The sequence below is a fragment of the Microchirus variegatus genome (assembly GCF_963457635.1).
Source record: "Microchirus variegatus genome assembly, chromosome: 23".
In the NCBI taxonomy this organism is placed as follows: domain Eukaryota; kingdom Metazoa; phylum Chordata; class Actinopteri; order Pleuronectiformes; family Soleidae; genus Microchirus; species Microchirus variegatus.
In genome coordinates this window covers 1587899-1612890 of record NC_139824.1, presented here as the reverse complement: position 1 = coordinate 1612890, position 24992 = coordinate 1587899, and the positions used below count along the sequence as shown (strand labels likewise).

The 24992-nt window shown below is 40.2% G+C and overlaps 1 protein-coding gene across 1 annotated transcript in view; it reads left to right on the top strand.

Annotated features, from left to right (window-relative positions):
- The first annotated feature begins 787 nt into the window (after positions 1-787).
- Positions 788-24992, top strand: part of LOC310943489 (uncharacterized protein) — a 30946-nt gene continuing 6741 nt past the window's right edge. Inside the window, exons 1-7 of the mRNA XM_083909075.1 lie at positions 788-1012; positions 10136-10275; positions 10371-10980; positions 14936-15449; positions 17591-17655; positions 17752-17848; positions 17938-18056. Of these exons, the coding sequence (XP_083765201.1) occupies positions 794-1012; positions 10136-10275; positions 10371-10980; positions 14936-15449; positions 17591-17655; positions 17752-17848; positions 17938-18056 (1764 nt within the window). The 5' untranslated portion in view covers positions 788-793. The remainder of the gene's footprint in view (positions 1013-10135; positions 10276-10370; positions 10981-14935; positions 15450-17590; positions 17656-17751; positions 17849-17937; positions 18057-24992) is intronic.

The following is a 24992-nucleotide window of genomic DNA, read 5'->3' as shown; positions in this document are numbered from 1 at the left end:
TTTCATTGACAATCCAGTAGAAATTAACTGGATTACATTTGCCTATAAGACTTTACCTGTCCTAAAATATATGTAGGCTAACTGAAATGAAATAAATATAACTGTTGACTGTGATTCAACAGAACTTTTTATCTCTAAACGTGAAATATATTATTTTCACGTTTCTTAGTGGAAAATGTGACTCACTTTGTCAATATTATAACCTGTATGAGTAAAGGCATTAAAGAAATAATGAAAACAAACTAGAAAAAAAATCGCTTCTCTTGCTTACTGATACAGTCGCTACGGTTACAACATGTAGACACGAGTCACGACTGGTTAGCAAACTAACCTTAATTGACTTAATCTATAATGTATAAATAACGACAATAAATACAGTGTTCAATATCAAACTGTGTATTTATCCATTCTTACCTTTTCTTCCGTCATTTTGAGAACTACACGCTAGTCCCTGTAGTTGTGAAGCTCTCTCCTCTCTTTCTAACTTCTCGCTCTCTCGTCCTTCTTCAAATACGACAACGTCATCACGTCAGACGTGATCTCTCACCCAATCAGTGTTGAGGAGGCGTGCCTGTAATGGGTAAGGGGAGTGCCTGTAATGGTCTGGCATGGGGTCTGCGGTCTTCTCCGAGAAACGGCCTAATTTGACCCGGATGTTTTTGTCGGTTACTGTTGAATTTCCGGTGGCAGCGGGAGTGAGGTGTCGCAGCGAAACCTTGAGTCATACATACTGAAACTTTTGGGGTTTTTGCGTTTCTTCTCTATGAGTTAACCGGACCACTTGGTCACGATCATGCATCAACCAGCCAAACCGTCACACGGACCGCCGCCGCGTTTCGGAGCTCCACCGTTGCGATTCGGAGCTCCTCCATCGCACGGCCCTCCTTTTACAGTCAGAGGGCCTTGTAGTTTTCCTCCTCCTACCAGACACTTGTCCCCTGGACCATTTTCTGCCCCGCCACCGGATAACCACTTCCTGCACAACAGGCCACCGAGAGAGCATTTTATCACAGTAAGTACTCAAAATGGTAATACACATAGACATATATAGAGGAGACGCCGCATCGACCGCTAATGCCTTCCGGCGCTGACCATATAGCAGGGTATTTAGAGAAACGAATATTTCCCCCTCCGTTTTCAAAAAACGTCGTGCACACAACATAATTTTCAAAAAAGTTGTCATTAGATCAAGCCGCATAAATACGCCGTCGATCGCCGCCAAACCTATGGGCGGCAGTGTAGGGAGAAGGATCAAGCCATGCAAGCCAATCAGAATCTTCAGAATCAACAACAACGAATAACAGCTTAAGAACTTTTATTTATTTTTTAAATGTTGGTGGTGTGACATTTAAAAATCTACACACCGATGGATAAAGTATTTTGCCACGATGATTAAAGTGTTGAATTGCATATCTCTTTGTCCTGCATTAACACCCCAATTTTAATAGTGTTGAAATTTAAGCTTGTCGCTTTAAGCTTGGTGCTGAAAAAAAATTCTGATTCAATGGCAATCAAAAAATACATGTTCAAGAGTTTCAATATAAAGGTCACAACATTTACAATTGTTTATTTCCACATTAAATCTTTGTCTAAGAAATTCATTACACGGGTAAATATCATTCAATATCTGAAAATGAGTCTCTTTAGTTTTTGGTGTGACCAGGAGAGATAGGTGTCTGGTTCTAATCCAAGTATTTCCGTTTCAATGACACAGGGAAGATTTCAGAGGTGAGAGCATGTCTTATAATTTTGTTGTATTTGTTCCTCTGCACGAATGCCTTAGTAGATTTTGAGCAGTGTTTAGGGTCGTTGTCTTGTTGAAAGATCCCGCCCCCGCAGAACTTCAACTTTGATTCCTGGACATTGTTCTCCAGAATCTGCTGATATTGCAGACTTTCTGTAAATCATATTTATTTCACTTCTCAAATATCACCGTGTTTGTCTCCTATATGATATATTTAACTGACATTTCTTATCCAAACAACTAATGATTTATAAAGGAAAAAAATGAAAATTTACAGGGGTGCCCAGACTTTTGCATACCACTGTTTCCATCATCTGTTTTTGTTGTTTCATAAAAATTAAAAACAAAATATACTATATATACACTTAAGAGAGAAGGATCAAAGATAGACACATATTTCTAATATCAAATCAAAATGCCTTGCCACTAGGGCTGAGCGATTTTACCGATTCTGCGATATATATGGATTTTTTATTTTCACAGAAAGTATCGATTTTTCAGCCGCGAGTATCGATACATTAGGTCCCATTCAAATCCCCCATGTTCCACCCGGCACGTCCTTGCAGGAAGAGCGATTTCGTCAGCCAGCCACTAGTGTCGCTGTAGAGCATTTATAGCAAGTGACCCGTCTTCACACACCGACGTCTCCCTCTTCCTGTTTACTCAGTGAGAGCGAGGAGATTCAAGAAATTAGCCGCAAACATAAATCCAACGCTTTCATGCTTAAAAGCAGATGTGTGGAAGCACTTCGGGTTTCAAAAGAAAGAAAGTAACACAGTTTTTCGTGCCGTGTCACCGGAGTCCAGCCACGGTTTACCAGTTAGCTCCGTTAGCCGTTAGCCTACAGTCGAACTGGAACGGTCTGTTTATCAAACGAAAAGAGCAGCACTACAAATAGCCAGCGTACCTGTGTACTGCAATTGTCGGCCTCTGTTTTTGAAGTTTATCGTTACTTTAGAGATTCATTTTAACAATAGGGAGTCACGTATGCATTAACGCCTTTCGTGGCCCAGCACTAATTTTAAGTTCAATGTTTAAAAGTTGTTCTTAATGACTGTTTGGGGAAAGCCATGGTACTATGTTTACTTACCTGGTGGCTAGACTGACTGCTTCATGTGTTCAGTGCCATCTAAAAAAACAACTGTTCAGAACATGCACTTTTTAACTCTCCATTGTTGTTTACTATTCAGGCTTGTAAGCTACAGTTTGCACTGTTTTAATAAAGGGAACTAATTTTCTCATCACATTAAACACATCTTTAATTCATTTTGTCCAGCAAGAGATATATTGTGGAATTAATGTTTTTAGTTTTCAGTTCAGTCAATACTTCATACACAAAGCTGTTTCATTCACACATGATTCACGCACATCAGCACATTTCAGGGGTGTGATTTTTCTGTTTTTAAACGGAAATGCCCAGGTCGGGTGCACGGTTGGGTAAACCACAAGTCTTTTACTCGCAGCATAGTCCGTTATTTTCTGTTCAGTTGCCATGGAAACGCGTCATGCGTTAACGTTAACGCATTGGAAGCATGTGTGCCATTATCCAAATTAAAATGCATTAACAGAGATGCTTTTTCATTTTCAAAATATAGCTGCATTTTGTGACTCAAAAATAAAATTAATAATCTAATCAATATTTCAAAATTCATTTTCATTTCCAACTTCAAGACTGCTCATTCTGTGACTTAATTAAAATGATAAAGAAAATTACATTTAAGATTTAATTTTCAAAACATCATCTAGCAAAAAGGTAACACAATCCAATTGAAATGTCAAATTTGAAAATTAAAATGCATTAACAGAAATACTTTTTCATTTTTAAAATGTAGCTACATTTATGACTCATAAATAAAATTAATAATCAATATTCCAAACTGAATTTTCAACTTCAAGACTGCTTATTCTGTGCCTCAATTGAAAGACAAAGCAAACGGAGTCATTTTCGCCCAGCAATAAGTGTTTTATAATTCAAAATTAGTTCACAATACGGAGCGGCGCAGGATACTGACGTCACTGGCCGCTCACATTGTTCTGGCTCTTCTTCACACACCCACACAAACGAGTGGAGGACCAGACTTCTTGGTTAAATATTTAAAAATGTCAGACATTTCCCTGGTAATTGTCGGAGATTAACCCACGTTTTTAGGATTGTTAAAGTAGTTTTAACCGATCTAAAGTTCGGCATTATTGTTTGGCTCGATCCTTATGTCGGAGTTCTCAGGAGCGCAGACTCCGTGTGACACAAACACACACAGCTGCAGCGTCTATGCAGCCGGTCGCAATCAGCGGTGCTGTCCCTAAACACACCAGACTCCTTACATATTGAGTTTTTAGACGTTTCCCCTGGTAATTGTTGGATATTAACCCACGTTTTTGGGATTGTTACATATTTTTAACTGATCTACAGTTGTGTAAGAATTTTTTTCCTGTGACAGCACTCTGGTCAATCAGTCAGTCGGCAGTCTGGCGATGTCACGCATAGTGTCTACTCGGCACCATAGATATATAAAGTAGGGATTGACCGATATGGATTTTTCAGGGCCGATACGATACCGATTTATTAATAACCAAGTGAAACCGATAGCCGTTATGTAGAACCGATATTTATTTGTTTGTAGGGATGTAACGATACACACGATACAACTCACGACTCACAATTTTTTGTTCACGATACGACACTAATTTTTTTTTTTACAGACAAATTATGACCAAATGAAATGATCTTTTATTCGTAGGTAAAAAAATCTTAGAGGTGCTTTCTTTACAGAAACTCTGTAAAACAGTTTGTGTTTTCTTATATAAAGTGCAACTTACATGGTCATCTTAAACAACAAAATACATGAAAAATATCTCCTTTCTTTAGACCAGGGCTCTCCAACTCAATTTGCCTGGGGACCGCATGAGTTAGAGTCCGGGTGAGGCTGGGCCACATCAAGTAAGAACTCAAAAAAAGTCTGAAGACTTTCACCATAAGGTGAAGGGCAAGTAACTCAAAATGGAAAAAAAATATTATTATCATGCCAATTATGTAATATAGATTTTTAATCTAATTGTGTTGTTATGGCTGGGACTGTGTGTACTTACACAACTTAAGTTGTTATTATTATTATTGCAATTATAGAGGGTGCCCCTCATCTGGTGCGGGCCTTTTTTTTCTCCACACCGCCCCTGCTGAATCTGATCCTCTCTCTCCTGCATTGTGCTTCGCTCCAAGCGGGCTCTGGTATCCAACACAGACTGGATAATTTCTCTATGTGCCGTTATATTCCTACATCCATATATGACACATACATAATGATCTTTATGACGAGGAGTACAGTCGCGATGAAAAACAGGGGATGAGAGTAGATCTTACTATAACATGTTGACAGATTCTCAAGAGCGCACTTTTCATTGTTTTTACCCCGATCTCAATCCAGAAGATGCTTTAGCGCTGTAGTTAAGGGAATAACAGATGCATCAGATGATCGATCTCTACTTAAAGGTACAATATGTAGTATTTATGGGTTTATATAACCCAAAATCCACTTTTTTATACATATTATGTGCTCCTGCATTGTCTAGTCGCTGTATAATAGTTTTTGTTTCATTTTCGTAGTATTTCAAAAAGTCATGTAAAATAACATGACCGCGGACCGCGGTTGCATAGCCACTGTTAGCAGCGAGACGCCATGTTTCTACCGGAGCCTGTAAGGACAAACGCGAGAGAACAAAACAAGCGTCTCTTTACTTGTAGCGGAAGTCCCGCCTCCTCTCTCTCCGCTTCGTCTGCTACGGCCGCAGTAGCTCGCCCTCTCCCTCGCCTCGCGAACCTCATCTGCTGACACGGAGAAAGACAACGAGGACGACATTTGACCAGCTGCGGATACCGTAGCGCTCAGGGAAGGGAGGGGGTGAGCAGAGCAGCAGGTCTTTGTTGTAAATTTCAGCCTCTCCTCTAGATGGCACTATAAACTACTTATTTCCCCTTTAACTGCTGTAAGAGCGAGTGTTGACTGATATCTTCTCCCTGGCACCTGCGGGTGGAGACACTGCAGCTCTACGGGTGTGGTGGGCCAGCACACCCGTAGAGCTGTAAACGAGCCGATTGAAATCCTCTTTTCTGACGCTTTTCGTCAGACGCGATGTTTCAGAGTGAACTTTCACCCCCAGAAGACAGAGTCTTGTGATTGGCCAGTACTATTCAGCACACCAGCTCTCAGAAGCGCAGCTCCCCCTTCTGAACCGGTGGATGCACTGCTCCTGATTATCAAAACATTGTTTTAACAGTGTTTAAAAATAGCTTCGTCACGACTCCTCGCCGCAGTCCCTTTTATGACTTTGACCCGGAGTCGGACCCAGAGTCAGAAGTTCCGCTTTAAGTTCCCTGGGAGAGATGTTTCTATAGTCTTCCCCTGTGATAAAACATGGCTGGAGAGCAGAAGAGAGCTGTTCAGTGAATTTTTCAACTGAACTGTCAGATAAACAGCGACTGTAATAATGCTGCCTTTTAGAGTCAGTAGCATTAGTAAGTACAACTTCAAATGAGATCAGACAGTGGTCCAATATCAAGGAATTCTCATTAAATACTACTACGTTATGTATGTCAATACCATATGTTAAGATAAGGTCAAGTGTGTGTTTATGATTATGTGTTGGTTTGTTAACCTGCTGCTTGAAGCCAATTGAGTCAAGCAGAACTTTAAAAGATGAGCCAAGACTATCATTGGCTACATCTTCGTGAAAATTAAAATCACCTACTATGATGATTTTGTCTGAACAGAGAACTAAATCAGATACAACATCTGCAAATTCACTTAGAAATTCAGAGTAGGAGTCCTGCACTTTGCAGACCTGCAAAGTGTGCACGGTGCACCTGATGCCCTGCATCTCTAACCATTCATGTAACTCCGTTAGTCAGGGATTAAAACTAACTTTTTTCACCACCGTCCCGGAAACGTCCCGAAAAACAATTTGAACCGCCCCGAATCGTCCTGAATCGTCCCGAAAATCTTTTTTTACATTTTGAGTTATTACTTACTGATAATATGATAAAAACACAATACATTATGTTGATAATAAATAATATATTTATTTCCATACTAGATTTGTTGTGTTGTAGATGACAACCAACACACTCAGTCACAGAACTGTGGCCTACCGGACCTAATGCCACTACTTATTTAGTGACTGCATTTAGTGGGTTGTAGTCGTCATGAGAAGGGCCATGCATTGAGATTTGCATGAGACTGTTTAGGGCTGTCAAAATTACTCAAAAATGACGTTTGAAAAAACACAAATATTCGAATATCTGTATTTGCGCATGATATCAATGACGCGCGCATCTGGGGTGCGCTGCATCCGCTGCATCTGGGGGCTTTAAATCAGCGAGACTGTCAGGTGATGACAGCATGACGTCAATAACAGGACAAACTAATACAACCAGACATAACTACTTGTAGATGTAGTTTATTTAAGTTTAAACATATTTCCCAACATATTACCTACACAAAAATAAGTAAATTAACTAATGACCAAGATCGCAGATCTCTCTCGCTCGCTCTCTCTCTCTGCGCATACTGGTTTGGAGACTTTTCAGCGTTTAACAGGTGTTGTTCCACAGTGTACTCGCTCTGTTTCGACCGCCGAATTATCGGTGCATCCCTAAATATTACATCTTTATTGACAAGAACGATGTAACCGTAATAATGACGCACTTGATAGTGTGACTTGGGTTTCAATTGGCACCTGGACATGCGTGCGCTGCGCTGATTACATGGGGGAGCATGCGCTCTTGTTCCCCGGTATAGAAAAAGCCGAGGTGTATAAAAAAATCTATTAATATAATAAACAAGCAACGCTAAGCCTGGCAGGGGCTTCATTCAGTGATTGAATCAAACATGTCAACATTAATGAAATGTTTACATGCAGTGCGGGCGTGGCAAGGCAGACAGCCGCGCTGCGGCTCGAGCGGCGCACAGTGAGAGAGGAGCAGTCTCTGCGTCTCACTGAACAACACAAACATGAGCGCGCAGCCATTTACCTTTTCACATTAGTATTTCCCACCGACCGCGAACCCGTTCTGGAAAGCGTTGAAAACTTAAACAGAAAAATGTAGTCTGTCAAAATTCTCTTTCGTCCCGTGGTCGTCCCGAGAGAGAATATTGATCGTCCCGATGACAATTAATGACGTCCCCGGGACGACGGGACGGTATTAATTTTAATCCCTGCCGTTTGTGTTTCCACACATAGTGCCATATTAGACACGTTGTCACATACAACAGACACTCTCTTTTCTTCTAGAATTTCAAAGGCATCAGTAACTTAATGTTTCTTCCTGTGTGTGCCTCTTCTATCAATCTGTCTCTGTCTCTAGTGAGTTGGATTAATCCAAAATAGTGAAAACGTCCTGTGTCCTCTGAAGACACGCTGTTACCTGTGAAGCAGGGGTGCTCTGAAAACATCGTTCTGATGAAATTAACCATAGACTGTATGAAATTAGCATGGCAAACTATCCACCAATCAGAATATTGGTGTTTGTTCAAAATATCGTTATAATATCGCCATTCTAGCAAAAAATATCGAGATATGAGTTTTGGTCCATATCGCCCAGCTCTACCAGGGATAAACTGGTGTCCTTGTGCTAACTGTAGGGACATGCTTATGTAATGCGAAAGGACATTTTGGGGACAGGTTCCAGCTGTGTAAGCCTATAACCACACTTCTCTCGTTTTTGTGCATTCACAGTACTGAGAGGATCTTACCTTATCTTATGTTCGGAGTAGGGCTGGGCGATATATTTTTAAATGAGATATGGAATTAGACCATATCGCGTATATCGATAAAGTTCAAATTTGCGCTGTGATCCTGTGTGTGAAACTGCGCGCTGCACAAGCCACAGGCGCAAGCCGTCCACAACCCGACAAAACTCCAGCCTCCATTTTGCGTTGACCAGCGATATGTGGTCAAGCAGTGCATGTGACAGCACTACTGTTTATCAAAGTAAAAAAAAAAAAGAGGGGGAAATGTTGCTAGTCTGTTTCTTGTGCAACTGGTCAAGACTGTTCAGATAAGATAAAGGAAAAGGTAATCTCAAGCTGATGTTTAAAAATGTTTTTCTTAAAATGAGCACTTTATTTTGTTGTCTCTATATATAAATGCTGCCCTTACTAGGGTTTGTCATATTTTGTTCTTTTATAAGAGAAGAAAATCTGTAATTTGATTTTCAGAAGTAATTTATAGTTGTCATATACACATATTTATTTCAGAAAAAGATTGGTCTATTTTATAGGCTATTTAAGATATTTTTTATTTAAATGTGCACCTTACGGAGCTTTGATCTTATAAAACGTTTAGTTAGTTTTCAATAAACTCTACTCTCACTTAGCGGAAAAAATATCAGGATATATATTGTATATTGATATTCAACCTAAATATATCGAGATATGACTTTTGGTCCATATCACCCAGCCCTACAATATCCCAACCTTGAATTGAACCAGAATAGTTTTTAGATTTAGAAACCAGGGAGATATTTAATCTTTTAATTTCAATTAAATTGAATTATTTGTCTGGCGCCAATTCATAACTTACATTATTCCAAGACCATTTGGTGCAGGGAAACTGCCTTGTAATCACCAGTTGCTGTGTTTGGAACACCAGCGAAAGGTTTCCTGATCCTCAAGGATGATACACTGGGTTTCCTTCTCAGTCTCTGACATGTGCACACAATGCCACAAGCATTCAAATATCTCAGTCTTCATATAAGGTTGCATTCTTTGCAAAAGTTAACTGTTAACTTTAACCTGATCCTTTTTGTCAGTACTTGAGGAACTGTAGCCTCAGTACAAACACAATGCCACATTTTGCCCAACACTTGATAAAGTCAGTAGTTGACATGGTTCTTAAAAAAAAAAAAAAAAAGGAATTTTTTTTTTCAGTTTTCATACACATTTCACTTTTTAAGAATTTATTTATCCAGTAGCAAAAAAACTGTAGGTTAGTGTGTACCTTTCCGTCCTATCAGCTCTTTTTTTTGATGATTATTGCTTTACAATACCTTTTCAATAAATGCCTTGGTGAAAGGGTTCAGGCATTTCCTTTTTCATGGTTGCATAATGGATTGATTTGATCGCAAATAAAACCTGTATGTAATGTAACCACAAATGTTTTACACAGTTGCTGATATAAGGATTTGATGTATAGTATCGTCTACAGCAAACTTTTCCTATTTGAATGTGTACAGCTATTCATTTAAGTTTAAAAATGTTGGTCATATTTGATGGCCTCAGGAAGGCCTTTTCAAAATATTTAATATATATTTATAATGTAATATAAGTAAAAATGCCAAAATATGCTATTACAGTTATGTCTTGTGCAGTACTATAATGCCAATTCTGAAACTCTCAGCCCCGCTGTAGCAGCTTCTCCATAGACCATAGTAGAGTGATTGCTTTGGGAGGCAGCCAACAGGTCGTCCCTCACCCAGTACCACCACACCCTCAGGTCCCACTGTGGAAATCGACCCAAGGAGAACATCTTCCAGACAGGTAAATCTGCCTATAAAATGCAATGCATCAATCTAAACTGGAACTGTTGCTTTAACTTTTTTTTTTGCTGGTGTTTGAAACACATTTATTTTCAGTGACCGAGCTGGAGAGGAATTCTTGAGATGCATTGCTGCCAACAAGCCTCTCCCAGACTATCTGAAAGGGGACATGGCATACAATCTTGCTGAGGCATTAAAATCAGCAAATGTCCTAAAAGGTGCTTTAAAAACAGACCCCAATTTCCAGAAGTACGTGAGCAGAAGCCGAAGTCGTGAGAGATCTCGAGCCAAAAGCAGAGCGCGCAGCAAAAGCAGAGCGCGCAGCAAAAGCAGAGCGCGGAGCAGAAGCAGAGCGCGCAGCAAAAGCAGAGCACGCAGCAAAAGCAGAGCGCGCTGCAAAAGTCAAACTCGTGGTAAGACACGTGCGAGAAGCAGATCTTGCAGCAAGGGCAAAAACAAGAAGAAAAGTCATCGCCGGAGCAAAAGTCACACCAGGAGGTCAAAATCACGAAGTAGCAGTAGTGAAAAGAGCCATGCCAAGGATAAAAAAAGAACGATGAGTCCCAGCCAAAGCTGCAGAAGCAGTATAAGCAACAGTGATGATGCATCAGGGAAAAGTCTGTTGGAAGGACTGAAGCTGGTCATGAACAGCAAAGAACTGGAGGAGCGGTTACCCACCCTCAAAGATGCTATGCTCACTATTCAGGTAAAGTTAATTGCTTTACCAAATTGTTCAATGTGATCAGTAATGAGCACAAGTGTCTATCAAACATTTGTGGTTCATCATTTATTGTGTAAACCAATGTCACATCATTCATACTTGGTGGGAGTTAAAGGAAATTTATTTTTAATCATTTGAATTATCTTTGGGACTCTGGAGGCCCTACAAGTGGGCAAAGTGTGAAAAAAGATGACTTATGTTTTTGTGTTATGCCTCAGTATAAGTACAGTAGATGAAACATGCAATGTTGAATTCTGCACTCATTTCTACATTCCTGGAAGGTGCAGGTGAGGGCAATCGTATCCAACTACTCTTGGCTGCAGAGTCCTTCACAAACCTTCAGCCTCAGGATTTACATTTTATATATTGAAATGACAGCTTTTCCAAATGCTAACTGCTGTTAGCTCCTGGAGCCTCAGTGACGCTGACGTAGTTTCCTGTGTCTTTACATTTAAAGAGACAGGCACTCAAAACTGACCGTTCTGATTAGGGTTAGTAAATATTGATTTGATCTATAATGTGATATAGATATTTAATGAATAAAATATGTATTTTCATTAGGGCTGTTAACGCAGGATTAATTTGTGGAATTAACGCGTACATTTTTTTTAACGCACTTTCATTGCGCTACGGGTAGACGTGCAGTTTATGAACAGGCAAGGCAGGCAACTGCTTGGGGCCCCAAGCCGATAGGGGGGCACCCGACACTCGGAGCCTAAATGCATCAGTGAGCAGCCACATCCCCGTCCCCCTTAAACAACAATGGTTGATATGCAATGACATCTGTCGGAAACCTCTCTAAAGGGGCCCCACGTCAGCTCACGTTAACCTGTGTGAAGTTATTGTTCTGCAAGTTGTAAATGAAGCTGAAGGAAAATGAAGAGGAGTTATCAATCAGTTAGAAGAGGAAGAAAAAAAAGTGGATGAAGAAAAAAGAAAGAAAGACACACAGTTGTAAGTGGTGCTACTGGCACAGATAATGATTTAATCATAACATTAGCAGTCATTGTCTAACTGACGGGGACACAGACTTGAACAGCAGCTAACACTATCGTCAGAATGCTACCTGACGCTAACGCTAACTAGTAGAAGCAGTGCTTCAAAGGTGCTGATGAGGAATTTCCTACTGTAGGTTTAGTACCCCCAAGAAAACTATTTAACTTCTATACTTTATATTTTGTTTATAATGTGAGTTATTTACAGTGCAATGTAAAAAAAAAATAATATATATATTTTTAAAGTTATTTACAGTATTTTATTTTTTCTATTTATTTATATTGTCTTATAATGTGGGTTCTTATTTATCTCTCCGTTCCTACAACAATATTAAGAGAAAATTTGAATTTTTCTGGCATATTTACGAATGGTAATTAATCGTGATTAATTGTGATTAATCCACAGCTACCCTGTGATTAAAAATTTCTTTTGACAGCCCTTATTTTCATTGAATGTTTTCTCATATTACCCAACCGACTTCACAGCCATGAAGTTCAGGGCTCAATTCTATTAATTTCAACTATATTAGTAATAAATACTTACCGAAATTGAAACACCGCAAGAAATTATTATGCCAATTCTGTGCCATAGTATTATTAATTTTTTATTTTTTTTATTTTTTTTTAATCTAATTGTGTTGCGCACTGCTCCTGCCTCCTGCCGTTCTCCAAGCAGGCTGTCCGTATCAAACACGGACTGGATAATTTTTCTACGTTCAGCTTTATCCCCACATCAAAAAAATTATCTTTATGATGAGAATCAAGTACAGTGGTGATGAAGTGCGGGGGAGCGGATTAGATCTTGGTAAAACGTGTTGACAGACTCTAAAGAGCGCGAGTAATTGCTGATACTTCGACTGCGGTTTTTGTTTGAAAATCCAGCTCCTTCAACACCAAGCGTACATCATCTTTTCTCACTCGTAATCCATGTTGTTTGCATTTAGCATCCACGGGTAACTGTGAAGATGTCCAGATTACTGTATTTGGTTGCGAATTAACTTAATCAGGACCGCCAAGTCACAGTATGTTTTTCAACGAGTGTTCTCTTGCGTAAAGTTGTCTCTTCAGATGTCTCTCACTTATATCGAAACCGTGTTTACTGGCAAGCACTGATTTGACGTCTTTATATTGAATGTGAAAGTGAATGTACTCCATTGTTCTGTTTGTTTACAGTCTCTATGGGTCAAACTGACCCGGAAGTTAATAAATTAACCTCTTCTTCACGGTTGCCCCTGGGATCGGGGGCAGCGTCAGACGCAGCGACAAAAGCGTCATAAAACCATGTCTAACTTTAACAAACAAAGACATGCTGCATACCCACAGAAAGGTCAGAAACTCAGCTCATATAAGGTCATATAAATCATTCTTATGTTCACGAAACACAGTTAAAACACCGATTGATCAAACAGCAGGAGCGGGAAAAAACCGTCACAGCGCACACATTGAAAAGCGGCACCGGAGCGCCAGCGTGATTATGTAAACAAAAAAAACACTGTCGGTTCTCCACTGTCCAGCCGACAGTGGAGAACCGACAGTGTTTTTTTTGTCAGGGTACCCTTTTTATCACTCTACAACCAAGATTCACGGATCCAGCCCCAAAATAAGAACTGACTTTCAAGAAATACAACCAGAAATATTGTCTTACCTTTGCTGTTTATCAAAACAAGTTATTTCCACCGGAACAATACCACTTCTAATGAAGAACTACACTTTCCACCTTTTTTTGGGGACAAATCCCAGTCTGATTGATCATTACAGAGCGACATTAGATCGTTCTGATAAGAGAAGGGCGAATGTCCGCCCAAATGCGTCATATGCATTTATGTCCTTTTGACTCGCTAATGAAGTGATTGACGGGCATTTGGAGGGGTCTGATTCTACTGATTTAGAGGTTTAAAACGAGCTGTCAATCACCCTAATTGACCAAGGTAAGCCAGAGCTATGGCGCTGCGTAACTGAAGGTGCTACAGAGCCACAGAGTTGTTATTACGCACCGCACAGAGAGCATCGATTTACGGCGAGTTATTATACGTTTTTTTTTTTTTCAAAAGAAGTTATTTTTAGATCTGTAGTGACATGTAAATAAAATTAAATTGTTTTTTAATAATTTGGTACCTAAGAAATCTCAAATGGCACAGATGGTGCCAAGCTGAGCCAAAAGTGAGAACGCCTAGACATCTCTTTACTAAAACCTCTGTAATTTCACTCTTCTTTATTTCAGCAGCATCAGACTTTGCACAGCTCATGTCCACATGTTGTTACATGACCTCCGTGTGTTTTTAAGCTCCTACTGCATATTTAAAGGTGATATTTGCTTTAAAATGCAATATTTTTTTAGGCGAGAGAAAAAAAATCCTTCAGTTATGCTGTGTTCCATGTACATTTACTCTGACACAGTGGCATCTACAGTGAAACTTACACCTCTGGTGGAATCTCACAAGTGTTATCTTTATTTTGATACCAAGATAATCCACATAGAGCTTGTAACTGCATAGGTCTACTCTATTTAGTTTGGGCATGTCCTTTTCGAGCAGGGGCTCCAGAAGGAGGGTCAGGGAAGAAGAGGTTAATGAATGAATGAAAGTTTGGCAAGAAAAAAACTTATCTCACAAAAGTAAATACTTTTTTTTTTTTTTTTACTTTTTTGTCTCCACACAGTACATATTTTATGACATGAAGCTGAGCTTTACTTGCGGTCTTAGAGTAATTGCCACTGCTGGACATGCATATGCAAGTCCAAGTTCTACCAATGAGAGTAAAAGAAAAATCTGAGATTTATTTTATTCAACTAACAATAAGGTGAAAAATTAAGGTGTTGAGCTAAAAAGCAGCTCTGAAGTTTTCAAATTAAAATGGACCTAGTGTTTTCAAAGTTCTTCGTCGTTTTAAACCATTTGTATTCCAAAATATTTTAATTGGCTATTGTTGTATTCTTTTCTGCACAGGCCTCTGATGAAAACAAAACTCAGCATAACAATTGGGAGAATTTGTCACCTGAAAACGACAGTATGCTTCTTCCCCACGACAGAGTAGGATGTGACTTCTCTTGGCTCCAAACGCACAGTGTAGAAGACTCCACAGCCAAGAAAGCTGATGAGCTGGAAGACGAAGAATCATTCCTGTATGGCAATGACTGTGCTGGAGGAAAACAAGATGATAAGTCCCCTTCTCTTTACACAGCATTTGCCCAGAAGCAAGAGAATTCTAAAAGACAAGAATCTGCTGTGAACAGTCAAGAGTGTCTACAGACCACATTCAAAAGCTCTGGAGATCAAATGATGTCCTATGTTAATCTGGACAACAATGAGGATGTAAAGATTAAAAACATGTTGTACAGTCCGAGCACAGCAAACATCAGCAAGATCATTTCTCCCTCATCACATGCGTCGGATGCAATACGAGCTATGAAAAACCCCAAGGTACAGCAGGCTCTGGAATCTCTACAATCTCTGATCAAAGGTAAGAATCCTGTGTGAAATAGCAAACACATTTTTTTCCGAAAGTAGAATATTAAATGTTTACTAACAGACTTGAGTTGACTTGTGGTTTGAAGCGTGGTCGTACCTATAATACCCGGGTCCTGTGTCCGGTTCCGATTGGGACCATGAAAAAAAAAAGGGTCCTATGTCCCCCGTTTTTCCCAAAAAAGGTCCTATGTTCCCCGTTTTTCCCCAAAAAAGTGGGGGAAAAAAGGCTTTGTTCCCCACTTTTCTTTAACAGGTCGAAGCGCAGGCGGAGCAGTGATAGTTTGGCTGACATTGGCACATTGTCCACATCACCAAAACCTCACAGGCAGGTTTCCACAGTTCAAGGCACATGAACTGCAATACATAATCACAACAGCCACTATTTATTGTAATATCTGAATCAGCACATGGATTTATATCTATATAAAAATATAGAAAAAATATCAATTAGGGATGCAACAGTATTCGGTATTTTACCGAACCGTTCGGTACACCCTGTTCGGTTTAATATATGCAACGGCAAACAACGATATTTCGGTACATTTCAGTCCGTCAAAATGTATTAAAATACACAATGCTGCGTGATTAGATCCACTCAGGAGCAGAGACATGAGCACAATCAGAGCTGGGGCCTCATGTACAAAGGTTGCGTACGCACAAAAACGTGGCGTACGTCCGTTTCCACGCTCACGTTCAGATGTATGAAACGTGAAATGACCGTGGAAATGTGCGGTGCCCACGCCAACTTCATGGCTGGCGTACGCCCGTTTCTACAGCTATTGTTCCTTTGGCGACACTTAGTGGTGATGCTGGGAAACTGTTAATTATGTGAAAACAAGTAGTCATCAGAGTGATGTGCACATCAGAGACACACTTATGAACAATTAACACCTTGCAAATGGTGCAATCCGACGTGAGCGAGTATTTAGTGAATGTGAGGATTTACTTGCAAACGATAATAATTGGCTCAGAAGCCGATTTCGGTTGGAGTGTGTCAGTCAACCCAGAGCCGAGCCATGACAGCTGTGTGGGACGGAATCATCCGAACGTCATTCAGGTTCATCAAACTCCCATGCAATGCTGTTGAACAGGCCAACGTTAAAGCGCAATTTTCAGCGAGAGCCGGTTTCCCTCATGTAATCGGAGCTATTGACTGCACACACATTGCTATAAAAGCGCCATCACAGAATTTGTTTACGTTAATAGGAAACATTTTCATTCCATCAATGTTCAAATCATATGTGATGCGCAAATGCAGCTAACAACGTGTAAAGTGGTCTGGTTCATTATGACTCATTCATTATGACTAACAGCATGTTTGGGAACAGGCTGGAGGCTGGCACAGTGCGCGATGGGTGGCTTCTGAGTGAGTAAATAGTTTGGGGTTAGGGTTAGTTTATTTTAATTGTCCCTTATGTAAACCAGCGCATTGCACATTTGGGCATGTGCGCATTCAAATATCATGTTTTTGATTTTCTGCTGGTGAAATTAGAGCTACAGGGCTTTCTAACAAGCCCCTGATCGTCTCTCTGTGTTCAGTATTCATGTCAGTAAAAGCGGGCGTAAAGTTGGAAATGTCAGCCGCGGCGCACTTCTGCATCCATTAATAGTGAGGAAAAAAATAAAAATTAAACATGAGTCAAAGTGTTTAATATCCTGCCATCTTTACGCACGAGCGATGTGTGAGCAGCTGATTGTATGACCTGTTGCGGTCATAATCACTGCAAAAAACTGAAAGACGCTGGGTCTTGCGATGCTCTCGCGTCGACATCTTGGTCGAAAGAAGGCGTCTCGACGTTCTCTCGCTTGGCACAGTTTGGCACATTCTGTGCCATTTGAGATTTCTTAGGTACCAAATTATTAAAACCCATTTAATTGTATTTACATGTCACTAAGAGGTTAACTCCCATCACCAAAACATTGCTGTTTACTTGCTCATTTTATTTTAGTCACGTTAGATGCAAGTGAAGTTAATTTTGAATTTCTTTTTTTCCAGAGAGCTGAAAATTGATACCACCTGACCTTGTAATTTTGCGGTTTATGACACTAGTGATTGGATTTTTCTGTTTCTGTCTGAGTGCTTTGTATTAACAATAGATTAATTGTTTAATCCTGCCCCCCCCTCCCCTTTAGCCACAAAGGAGAAACGGACAAAAAGTGACAGCTGTGGCTCATCTCAAAGCTCCGACAAGCACAAAGTAAAGTAAAAAACTACTCAACTCTTAAATATGACAGATGAACAGATTGTAGAACAGCTAATTTTCTTTGTTTTGAAATGGTCATGTGTTTTCCAGACAAGTGACAACGAGGAAAAGAAGAGAGAAAAACAACTCACTATAAATAAAATGGAATCCTTGATAAAAGAACTGGAGGGTATGATGAAACTGGAAGGTATAGCAGCTTTCTGAGAGTGTTTTTTTTTCTTCTTAATTGTCTGCCACACGTTGGAATGCTTCAATTGCTTTTCTTGTCAATTACAGGACTGCTGTTTATGACACCAGTGATTGGATTTTACTGCCAGAAATGTGAGGAGTTCATTGGAGACTTAAGTTCTGCTGAAAGCCACGCAGCTGTCCACCAATGTAGTAACACCAGCAGTGTAAGTGCCTCACAACCTCTGATGATAGTCTTTGTTTTTTCTACATATATATATATGCATATATATGTGACCCGCCACGGACCAAGCGGGAACAAGTCGGCCGAGCGCAAAACGAGAGAAAAACTGGAAAACTTTTTTTTTTTTTTTCAAAATTAGGGATTTTCGTTTTTTTCAAAATTATACAAGTTGAAGTTTTGAAGAAGCCACTACATGCTTCAAATCACAGTATTGTGGGTCTTAAAACCATAAACTTTGTGTTTGAATTTAGGTTGTTTTATCGCTGTGAATCACTTCTAGTTTGGGTGTGGCGATCTCACATTCCAGAGCTTTTGTTGTTTTTTCAGCCAATCAGCTGACGATCACGGAGAATACACATGACTAATTAATATGCACGTACAGAGAGAGGGAGAGTGTCTGGAAAGTTCCAGCAGTTATGTGTGTGTGTGTGCGCAGTGCAGTGCGAAATTAAAGCGTGATTGTCATCAAAGCAGTCGTCGTCAAAGCTGTTTGACAAAGGAAGGCAAGGAGAACATGACAATAATTGTCTGTGGCTGAATTTCTTCACAAGGACAGAGAAAGCACAGAGACTGCTGGTGTGTGAGCTGTTAGCATTTTAAGCTATCGATCTTTATGCTAACGTGTAAGCAGACTTCATCGTCACAAAAACAACAAACGGATGGATTATTCTGCGGCTGAAAGAGAGCAGGACAGACACAGTAGTTGTCTGAGATCAATCAATCAATCTTTATTTATATAGCCCACAGTTTACAAAACATAGTTTGTCTCACGGGACTTCACAGGGTTGGTAACATCCTCTGTCCTTAGACCTTCGACCAGGGTAAGGAAAAACTACCAGGGAAAAAAAAAAACCTTGTAAAAGGGAAAAAGGGTAGAAACCTTAGAGAGAACCACAGGTGAGGGATCCACTCCCTGGACGGACAGACGTGCAGTAGATGTTACCCAAAACATACAATACACAATGACAAGAATAAAAAGTGAAAAAAGTCTTTAAATGCCAGGATCATCTGGATCACTGGGTTTATCACAGCCTGTAGTGAAGACTGTTGTGATCAGAGACTTGGGGATGACGGAGTCCTCTTTCCTGTCCTGACCTCATGTCGTTCACTGGTGTCAGCAGAACTGTAAGAGATTAAACATCAGTTAGAGATGTGCTACATGTAGATTTATGTGCTACATCTCATGGGGGTACATCGGGTAAGTGGTGAGGGATGAAAAATCGAGGTCGGGGTAGAGAAAGTGCGGCTCGTGCAAAGTCTGTGTGCTCATTCTAAGTGCGTGATGGGAAATTCCCCCAGCAATCTAAGCCTATGGCAGCATAAGATAGACTATTCTAATCAGGACATACCTGATCTAGCTTCGACTATAGGCTATGTTAAAAAGGTAGGTTTTCAGTCTCACCTTAAAGGCAGAGACCGAGTCAGACTGTCTGACTGAAAGCGGATGTTGGTTCCACAGGAGAGGAGCCTGGTAGCTAAATGTTCTACCACCGATTCTACTTCTAGTTATTTTAGGAATAACCAGTAGACCTGAGTTCAAGGAGCGCAGCGGTCTATTCGGTTGATATAAAGTGATTTAGTCACAAATGTAAGAAGGTGCCTGATTATTCAGGGCCTTGTATGTAAGTAGAAGTATTTTAAAATTGATTCTACTTTTCACTGGGAGCCAGTGAAGAGAAGCCAGGACAGGAGTTATATGATCACGTCGTCTGGTTCGAGTCAGTATCCGTGCTGCTGCATTCTGGACCAGTTGAGGCTTCTCAAGGACTTACTAGGACATCCAGACAGTAAGGAGTTACAGTAATCCAGCCTAGAGGTTATAAAGGCGTGGATAAGTTTCTCAGAGTCTTGTCTTGATATAATGTTTCTAATTGTCTTGATGTTGCGAAGGTGGAAGAAGGCTGTTCTTCATATATGCTTAATGTGTTCATCCAGTGATAAATCCTGGTCAAACAGGACTCCTAGGTTCCTTACTGTAGTGCAAGGGACTGGAGTGTTACTGCCTAGGTTTAGAGCTCCAAGTGCTGCTCTTATATCTTTTGGCCCGAGGACCATGACCTCAGTTTTTTCTGTGTTAAGCATCAGAAAGTTACGAGTCATCCACGTCTGTATGTCTATGAGACAATCCTGGAGTTTAATAGATGGGTTTGGGTCGTCCAGTCGTACAGATACATAGAGCTGGGTGTCGTCTGCATAACAATGAAAATCTATGTTGTGTTTCCTGATAATGTTGCCTAATGGCAGCATGTACAGGGTAAAAAGAATAGGTCCAAGCACAGAACCCTGAGGGACTCCGTAGTTGACCTTAGTGAGTATGGAGGATTCCTCGTTTACACTAACAAACTGAAATCTGTCCGATAAATAGGACTTGAACCAGACAAGTGCCGATCCTCTAATCCCAACATCTTGTTCTAGTCGATGTAGCAGGTTCTCATGATCTATCGTATCAAATGCTGCACTGAGATCCAGCAGGACCAGTATAGAAGCCATTCCTTTTTCAGAGGCCATAAGAATATCATCTTTTACTCTAAATAGTGCAGTCTCTGTACTATGGTGGGTTCTAAACCCAGACTGGAACTTTTCAAATACATTATTGCTACACAGGTGATCGCACAACTGGGTGGCTACAGCTTTTTCTAAAATCTTTGAAATAAAAGGGAGGTTTCAGATCGGTCTATAGTTACTCAAAATGCTACTGTCGAGAGAAGGCTTTTTAAGTAATGGCTTAATTACTGCCATCTTAAAGGCCTTTGGGATGCAGCCGCTCAGTAAAGACATATTTATTTGATCTAGTAAAATATTACCAACTTGTGGTAGAGCCTCTCTAAGGAGTCTAGCTGGTATAGGGTCCAACTGACATGTAGTAAGTCTAGAGGAGGAGACCAGTGCGGTCAGCTCCGGGAGACTTATAGGAATAAAATGATTTAGTACGTGTAAAGCTGGAGCCGCGATTAAGTCTAGGCTTGCTGTTCTAAACTGGTTGTTAATTCTATCTCTGATCGTTTCTATCTTATCGTTAGAAAATGTTATAAAGTCATTACTACTCAGCGATCGAGGGATCGATGGATTTGTTGAATCGTGGCTCTCCGTCAGCCTGGCTACAGTGCTGAAGAGGAACCTGGGGTTGCTCTTATTTTTCTCTATTAACTGTAAGAAGTTCTTGCACGTCTCAGAGCTTTTTTATAGATATCAAAACTGTTCTTCAACAAGACATAGTGACTGTCATGTGTGGAACGCCACGTTCTTTCTAACTTCCGTGTACTGAGCTTTAACGCTCGAGTTTGGGCTGTGTACCACGGGGCAGACTTATCCCGGGTGATAACCTTTCTCTTAAGAGGAGCAACAGTGTTTAGAACTGTTTGCAAGGTTAAATTTGTGTTATCCACTATTCCATTAAGTTCTACGGGAGAGATGTTTCTATAGTCTTCCTCTGTGATAAAACATGGCTGGAGAGTAGAAGAGAGCTGTTCAGTGAATTTTTCAACTGAACTGTCAGATAAACAGCGACTGTAATAATCCTGCTGTTTAGGGTCAGTAGCATTAGTAAGTACAACTTCAAATGAGATCAGACAGTGGTCCGATATCAAAGGATTCTCATTAAATACTACCAAGTTATGTATGTCAATACCATACGTCAAGATAAGGTCAAGTGTGTGTTTATGACGATGTGTTGGTTTGTTAACCTGATGCTTGAAGCCAATTGATTCAAGCAAAACTTTAAAAGATGAGCCAAGACTATTATTGGCTACATCTACATGAATATTAAAATCACCTACTATGATGATTTTATCTGAACAGAGAACTAAATCAGATAAAAAATCTGCAAAATCACTTAAAAATTAAAAAGAGTAGGAGTTCGATGGTCGGTATACAACAATAAACTGGAGTTTGTTATTCTGTTTAATACTTGAGTCTAACAGACTTAGAGTAAGGTGCTCAAATGATTCATAAGTACCCGTGGGTCGAGAGGTGAGCGAAAGTATACAGTCAAATATTGCTGCGACCCCGCCACCTCTGCCATTCCCTCTAGGGGTATGAACATTGGTGTGGGAAGGGGGCGTTGCTTCGTTTATAGTTTAGGGATGTCACGGTTAACGGTGTAACGGTAAACCACGATAACATTTTTGACGATAATAATTACCGTCTTCATTTCAAAAAAAATTATTATCTCGGTGATTAACCGTGCCCGCGGTGTAGGCACCGTGAGCCTTTCCAGGGTCTCCGTCTACTGAAGTTGCTGCGCAGGCGCACTCTGTAGCCTACAACTAGGGCTGAACGATTATGGAAAATAATCTAATTGCGATTTTTCGTGCCAATATTGCGATTGCGATGCGATTATTTTTTAGAGGTCTTAATCTTCTGTATTATTAAACAAAGACAAGCAATACATCATAAGTATGGCCAATACTATATTACATTAAAAATAAACTGTTCTTTCCTGGAAGACAGACCTCTGTTATGATGACATGAGGTGATGCATGAATAGATGATTTTTATTTAACTACTTCAATCACAATAGCATATTTGGAACTTACAAACATCTGAACATAAAGTGCTGAGAAGGAACCCTGGTGTTAAAATGAAAGTCAGTCACAAGTCACACAAAGTGCAGATTGCATATATATATGTATATATATATACATATATATATATATATATGTATATATATATGTATATATGTATATATATATGTATATATATATATGTATATATATATGTATATATATATATACGTATATATATATGTATATATATATACATATATATATATATATATATACATATATATATATATATACATATATATATATATATACATATATATATATATACATATATATATATATGTATATATATATATATACATATATATATATATATATATATATGTATATATATATATATACATATATATATATATATGTATATATATATATATATATATATATATACACACATATTTATAAAAATATGTGGCTTTACCACACTCAGTTTTTTTGACATCTGTGAACTGCTAGACAGTCATTAAATATAATGATAATATTAATAATAAATAAATAAAATATACACACAACCCGTTTTGAAGTGCGATCATATGGCGTAACTAGGGATGGGAATTTCAGACATTTTTTTTTTTTTTTTTTTTAACAGCAGCAGCAACCGCAGCAATGCGGGGGTGGAAACTAACTATTCTACAGTGTACTACGTCGTTTTAGGCTCAAAAACTGTCCATTATTGAACATCAAAACAGCGATAATAAAAATGAGGGTCAAAAAAAAAAGCGGAGCAGAGAGAACCTCTCCGCTGGCACAGGTGTGTCTCCAGACGACTCAGGTTTTTGAACCTGCGCTTGTTGTGTCCACCAGAGTGCAGGATGAGATGCTGTCTTCAATCGTGTAGACGGCTTATTGTTGTGTCCACCCCCGTTCTTAACATTAGCGCAAGATTGTTTGCACTACACACGCGCACACACACACGCTTGGACACGCACAGTCACTGAACAGCTGTTCGGACAGCGGCCGAAGCTCCATAGTCACCTTACCGACCTGCCCTCACCAATTCCATTCACAAAAACGGGCCGCGACTCGTCCTCCGCAACGCGAGCATGTGAGAGTGCAGCGAGCCTGCATGTGACCAGAGTGCAGCACCTGTGGTTAGACGATCTCGTTCGATTATATCACGTTTTACACGCGCATGTCACGTGAACAGCGTATAATCGCAGCCTTTGCGGTTAGAAAATTGCAGAAGTAGAAGAAGAAGAGGTAGGCTAGACCGTCTCATTTCGCAGCGTTTGACTTCCGAGTCCTCCGGCGGCTGCGGTCCACGGCGACTGCGGTCCACATCGGCCGCGACCGATGTCGACCGCGGTCTCCTATTTGGGACATAGCCAGAGACTGCTGGTGTGTAGACTGTTAGCATTTTAAGCTAGCGATCTTTATGCTAACGTGTTAGCAGACTTAATCGTCACAAAAACAACAAACAGATGGGTTATTCAGCGGCTGAAAGAGAGCAGGACACACGCGGTAGTTGTCTGAGATGATGAAGTGACGCCAGCACCGCCTTATGGGTGAGTTTTCATATACGTATATGTCCTGAGGGCTGTCGTCTCCTCCTTCGGCCATGAATCCAGCTTCGATAAAGTTTGAACATCAGGTTGTAGGTAGGGCTGAACGATATATCGCATTTGCGATAATATCGCGATATGATCAAGTGCAATTTTCTAACCGCAAAGGCTGCGATTATACGCTGTTCACGTGACATGCGCGTGTAAAACGTGATATAATCGAACGAGATCGTCTAACCACAGGTGCTGCACTCTGGTCACATGCAGGCTCGCTGCACTCTCACATGCGCGCGTTGCGGAGGACGAGTCGCGGCCCGTTTTTGTGAATGGAATTGGTGAGGGCAGGTCGGTAAGGTGACTATGGAGCTTCGGCCGCTGTCCGAACAGCTGTTCAGTGACTGTGCGTGTCCAAGCGTGTGTGTGTGCGCGTGTGTAGTGCAAACAATCTTGCGCTAATGTTAAGAACGGGGGTGGACACAACAATAAGCCGTCTACACGATTGAAGACAGCATCTCATCCTGCACTCTGGTGGACACAACAAGCGCAGGTTCAAAAACCTGAGTCGTCTGGAGACACACCTGTGCCAGCGGAGAGGTTCTCTCTGCTCCGCTTTTTTTTTTGACCCTCATTTTTATTATCGCTGTTTTGATGTTCAATAATGGACAGTTTTTGAGCCTAAAACGACGTAGTACACTGTAGAATAGTTAGTTTCCACCCCCGCATTGCTGCGGTTGCTGCTGCTGTTAAAAAAAAAAAAAAAAAAAAATGTCTGAAATTCCCATCCCTAGTTACGCCATATGATCGCACTTCAAAACGGGTTGTGTGTATATTTTATTTATTTATTATTAATATTAT